Raw genomic sequence first — 6,169 nt, forward strand, 5'->3', positions numbered from 1 at the left:
TCTACTTAAATTCAGAGGACACTGTACATTTTATTTGACTGCACTTATTTGACAGCTTTAGTTACTTGTTACTTTACAGGTCATACATACAAAATATGATACGCTGTTATAGATTACCCAAAATGAGCTCCACCCTGACCAGTTGCAATAGTAAAATGCCTCTTACACTTAAATGCATCTGTTATAATAATACATATAATTTTTTTTTTTTTTTTTACATTTTATAAATATGACCTACTTCAGTGACATTTTCACATTTACTTGTAATGGAGTATTAACATTTTTCAGTAATTGTTACTTTTACTTGAGTACTTCCTCCTCCACTGTGTAGGAGGGGCACTTATTGCTTGAATAGAGGCTATAGCTTTCAGTTATATTGGCTTTTCATTCCACATGCTGCACACCCACACACACACATAAATGCACACTCTCTGTCTTTTGTTGTAATGTGCCACTCCTCTGCTGGGTTAGAGGTTAATGTGCATCTTGTGCCTCCAGAGTAAACATGGTGATGCAGACTTGGGTTGGTACCCTGCTCTGCCCCTCCCTCATCACTTGTATAAAACGAGTCCTCCAGCAGGGATCAGTTCCCGACTTAACCCTCCCATTTCCATCTGCTCGTCCATCTCACCGACCGCTGCCATGGCCTTTGTTGCTCCCCCTGGCTATCAGCCAATCTATAGTCCTGTAAGTATCTGCATTGGCTCCTGCTGAACTTTTAAGGCATGACTGTCCCTGTGTTTATAACTTTGTGGGTAATGCGTTGCACTGATAGAAATAGATTAGGATTTAATCACCAGTGGAGCCAGCTGTGCTAAAAATATGTTACTATGACATAGTTCACAGTACATTCTGGACTGGATTGTGGGCTTATTGGTTGATTAATAATCTAGTTAGTTGTCATTGGTTACTGTAGGTATTTAATGAGATTCAGTGAATTCATTTGTTGGATACTGCAATATGTTCTTTATTACATTCACAAGAGTTTTGTGTTAATATTTGTACAATATTTGTATTTTCCCCCTAGAGATACAGTAGCCATTCTGCCACTAGACATGTGTTTGTCACAAGCCATAATGTTTAGGGAACCACTCATTTAATCTGTGACAACGTATTTTATTTTATTAAATGTGTAAGTGAAATTTTAATCTGAAAAGTATCAAGTTACTACATTTGTCAAATAAATGTAAAGTAGAGGTACGAAGTAGCATAAAGTGGACATGCATGGACATGGACAAAATGGACAAGTAGTTGTACTTCAAAGTGATTCTTACATATAACACTTGAGTATGTTCCACTGCTGCATCTAAGGACAATGAACAGTGAAATCAAACCATTGCTACACTAATTTGCCAATAATTCTGTTTTAAACCGCACTTGCTGAATGACTGTTAACTGTATAATGTGATTGACATTTTTTGTGTGTCTGCTTGCTTTATACAATGTAGCTGAGTGTTTTTTTTATGCACTGTACAGAGAATTCCCTACCTGGGGCCCATTTGTGGAGGCCTGAGGGAAGGGATGTCCATCTATCTCCAGGGTTCCATTCCTGAGGACATTACCAGGCGAGTTTAAAAGGCACAAATCTGTAACACTGTTTTTTAAGTTGTTGTATGTACCCTGCAATGGACTGGCGATCTGTCCAGGATGTACCCCGCCAAACCCAATGTTGGCTGGGATTGGCTCCAGCCCCCCCACAACGGTATAAATAATGAATGAATGAATGTTGTATGTACTTTAAGCGATTAAAATCATTCTTGATCAGGAAAACAGTAATTTGATAAAATAAGTTTCCAACTAGGTAACTGTATTATACCAACCAACCATAACCTTTTGATGCCAGTGAAACTGAGGAAACACCTTATGTAATCACGCTTTGGGTGGTGGTTTCTCTGAATTGTTGGATATCAAAGCAGACTCATAACACACACAGCTCCACTTTTATCATTTGACCCTCCCCTTTACAAAATACTGAGTTGCCAAAGGTACTTTTACAGGCCATTAGCAGACAAAGTAAACACTGCACATTCCTGACTTTATCATGATACCTGTAGCTCCTTTGTGGGGAAAGATTTTCTTGGATTTTTCTGCAGTTGGCCCCACATACACTGTTTGCATACCTTCTGTTTTCTAACACTAAACTAACAGTCCCTTCAGGATTCTGTGATAATGTCTCTGATTCGCCCACTGTTGCTTTTGACAGATTCTTTATCAACCTGCTTTGTGGAGAGTCTGAGTCCAGCGACATCGCTCTCCACTTCAACCCTCGATTTGACGGCTGGGACAAAGTGGTCTTTAACACTTGTCAGGATGGATCCTGGGGATCAGAAGACAAGATTCGCAGTATGCCCTTCTGCAAGGGCCAGGCCTTTGAAATGGTCATCATGGTCACTTCACAAGGCTACCAGGTTAGACCAACCAGAAGTTAGTTTGGTGACTTGTCACATACTAAAAAACTAGGTTTTTATGGATAACACTTTACTTTTACACCATGTATTTAGCATTTACAAGCAATACATAACCATTTAATAAATAGTTTATAACACAAAATAATGAAGTTGTAAGCAGATATAAGGACATCTTAATTATTCATATTAATGTGTAATATTAATAGTCACCAATTATACATTATCTTATTAGGACATAATACATATTAAAACAGTTGTGTATTACACAGCTTTTACTATATTGTCATTTGTTAATGGACCAGTGTTATGAACTCTTATTTAACCAATAACTTGTTTTGGCTTTTGTTGTGTGTAGTTGTGTGCAGCCTCTAGTTTTGTCAAAACCTCTTATTCTACACAGTTATGTATTACTAAACCCTGATGACATATATGACTTTATGTGACATGGCACCTTCTGCTCAACATCTGACTCTTTTTTTTGCTACAGATCAAAGTCAATGGGAATGACTTCCACACCTTCCAACACCGTATACCTGTGGAGAGAGTTTGTGCCATGCAGATCGCTGGAGATGTTTCCATCCAGACTATTAATGTCATAGGGGTGAGACCTCCACTCCCTGAAGCTTTCAGCTTAATGCTTTACAATTTGTCAGGGCAAAAACTATATTCAGCAGAAATTATACAAAGAATTTAAATAATAAATCAAAAACAGCTGATTGCTGATTCTTTCTGCTTGTGTGTCAGGGTGCTCGAGGTGGCATGGATAGGTATCCTGGAGGAATGGGAGTGAGTGAAATAGTAAATGTTATATATTATTTTGAAAATGCTTGCACTTGCTTTGTTATTCTGCATTTGAATTATTATTACTTTGTTATTACAAGCTGTAATGTAATGTGCTGTGCTACTAATAATACAGTAGTGGTACCAGTAGTGGAACTTGCAGTAGTGGTATTAACAATGATTGCAGCTTTGTGCCTGTGTATTAGTGAATAGGTGAGTTTTTCCTGATTGGGAAATAACTCTCTCTGTGCACTTTATGTAGTATAATAGATTTGTTGTTTGTTCTGTTTGGTCTTTTAGGGTGGAATGGGAGGAGGAATGGGAGGAGGCATGGGTGGAGGAATGGGAGTGAGTGCCAAGCTATTAATAAACTGTAAACATTAAATTCAACACAGCACTGTATAGTGTTTAACATGTTCACCATTCAACAGGGAGGATATCCTGGAGGTGGCATGGGGGTATGTCATTGTTGTTGGAAAAATATTTACAAATGTAGTGAAATATTGATGTATTTTCAGTAACCCTTGTGCCTTCTCACTATCCAGGGAGGATACCCAGGAGGCATGGGAGGTGGCATGGGAGGAGGAATGGGAGTAAGTATGCTTAAAAGGCCTTTGTTCATGACAGGGTGGTGGGAATTGTCATAATTAAATTCAACATACCATTGTATGGTATTTAACATGTTAACCACGTTTCTCTTTTCTACAGGGAGGATATCCAGGAGGTGGCATGGGGGTGAATAAATACTTCATTTGATAGTTTTCAGTTTATATAGTGTCTATCATAAAAAATACAGTAAATCACAATAAATCACAGAACAAAATCATATTAAATCTTCCTTTTAAAATGTTTTTTTCATTGTTGTTTGTTTTTTGCAGGGTGGATATCCAGGAGGCATGGGAGGTGGTATGGGGGTACGACATAATGTTATAAAATATTTTATTTTCTTTTTGTGTTCTTTATGCATCTTGTTGTTTTATACTAAACTAAGCCACCAATTTGGAATGCATACATTGATCGGCAGTTGTTGTTATTGTATGCAATCGCTAGACTGCATTTAATGGACTGTGGTGTCAAATTTGTAAAAGTTACTTTGTTATTTCTTTCTGTCAGGGAGGATACCCGGGATCAAACCTGCCGGTAAGACTACTGCATGATGAAGTTGACATGTTCTTTATTTATATAGCATATTTTGTTACTTTTGGTAATTCTGCTTAATTCTTGTGTGATTATAGGGTATGTGTGGGCAGCCAGTGTACAACCCTGTAAGTAAAATTTGTTCCACTCTCATGTGCGTGTCGGTCAGTGTCAGATTGCTGATTTTTGTTAATATGCATTTTTAGAATTCACTGTGTTCACTGCCTCCTTGTGGTCACAGTGAGGAAAGGCAAAATTAAATTGGTCAAATTACTTTCTAAATACAATATTTTTTTTATGTCAATAAAGTTACTGAATTGACAATGTAAACATTGTTGTAAACAATGTAAACAATGTAAACATTGTCAATCCCTGTATCACTAACAAGGGGGTAGCTCAGCTAGCACTATTCATATTTCCATTGCTGGGAATACCATAGTTAAGAAGTAGTCCATTGATAGTGATTTAAACTATAAAATAATATTAGCCTAGTTAGGAGTGATGCAAAGATGTATTATTAGCTATTATTAGTTAGTATGTATGAGAGCTTGTATCAGCAGAGGCCAAGTCAAGTCATGTTGAGTATATAGGTTTTTGTACAGCCTTGTTGTACTTAACAGTATCAGCAGCAAATTCACATAGCTTTGGCTATCCCTGTGGACCATGTCACTCATTCACCTGCACTGCTTAAGGCTAAATTAGGCAGAAGAAGTGTGAGTAGAAAATTTTCAGTTGTTAATTTTGGGCCTGCTTTGCTGCTCTTTTGTGGTGACGGAGAGGAACTGCAACATTACAGTTGTCAAGACATTGTCAACGCAAAAATATTCCCTAGTGTCACTATTAACTCTTAACCACATTTAAATATATACTGATATTTGACATGTATCAAGAGATAGCAAAACAATTAGCAAACAACACACGGCCACCGGTGTCAACCTCAGGGTAAACCCAGTTTGTTTCCTGTGTGTACTGAGCACTTCTCACAGGGGCCACTGGTGTTTACCATTTGTAATATTGTTATCATGTTACTAGTCTTATTTCTGTTTTTGCTGTGTGTTTTTAGCCTGTGCCCTACTCCAACATGATCCCAGGAGGAATGATCCCTAAGAGGACCATCGTCATCAGAGGCATGGTGCCCTATGGAGCAAACAGGTGTGTGTTTCTGAGCATGCAGTGTAGTGTGTAGTGAGTGTTAACAGACACTAATGTTACTCCTGGGTCTGTGTGTTGCAGTATTTGCATCAACTTTGTGGTGAGCAGAACCCGAGACATTGCCCTCCACATAAACCCCAGGGTGAGGGAGGGGATTGTGGTGAGAAACAGCGAGATTGGAGGTAGCTGGGGCCAGGAGGACAGAGAGCTCAGCTTGAACCCATTCATGGAGGGACAGTACTTTGATGTAAGTAGTGTTTTCATTCATTCTGTATCTCTGGTCCTCATAATGAATTTCTATGTGATTTAGGTGTGTTCCACGTGATTTTTTTTTACCTGATTGTGGGTTAGCAATATCTTGATTTTTTTCTGTTTGTGTTTCCTAGATGTCGATTCGTTGTGGGAACCAGAGGTTTAAGGTGTTTGTGAATGGCCAGCACTTGTTTGACTTTGTCCACCGCTTGCAGTCCTTCACTGAAGTTGACATGCTGGAGATACAGGGCGATGTGCAAATCTCCTACATCCACTTCTGAGACCAAACACACCAGTGCTCTGATGTATATTTTCTGTACATTATTCCTACTGTGTGACTATCAGTCCTAATAAGGCAAAAAGTTACCTCATCATCTGCTGTACTGTTCATAACTGAATTAATAAACATTTCACTAACACATTTAATATGAATGAGATTG

At 38.3% G+C, this 6,169-nt stretch overlaps 1 protein-coding gene across 1 annotated transcript; it reads left to right on the forward strand.

The window, feature by feature from the left end:
• Positions 1-592: 592 nt before the first annotated feature.
• Positions 593-6,155, forward strand: LOC108876136 (galectin-6). Its single transcript, XM_051078937.1, has 15 exons — positions 593-687; positions 1,477-1,565; positions 2,204-2,408; positions 2,896-3,009; positions 3,153-3,194; positions 3,489-3,536; positions 3,620-3,646; positions 3,734-3,781; positions 3,897-3,923; positions 4,067-4,102; positions 4,302-4,328; positions 4,424-4,453; positions 5,389-5,477; positions 5,559-5,724; positions 5,864-6,155. Exons 1-15 carry the CDS (start codon positions 643-645, stop codon positions 6,008-6,010), a joined length of 1,140 nt encoding a protein of 379 aa, XP_050934894.1. The 5' UTR covers positions 593-642; the 3' UTR covers positions 6,011-6,155.
• Positions 6,156-6,169: the final 14 nt, after the last annotated feature.

The sequence above is a fragment of the Lates calcarifer genome, linkage group LG21 (genome assembly GCF_001640805.2).
Source record: "Lates calcarifer isolate ASB-BC8 linkage group LG21, TLL_Latcal_v3, whole genome shotgun sequence".
NCBI lineage: Eukaryota > Metazoa > Chordata > Actinopteri > Centropomidae > Lates > Lates calcarifer.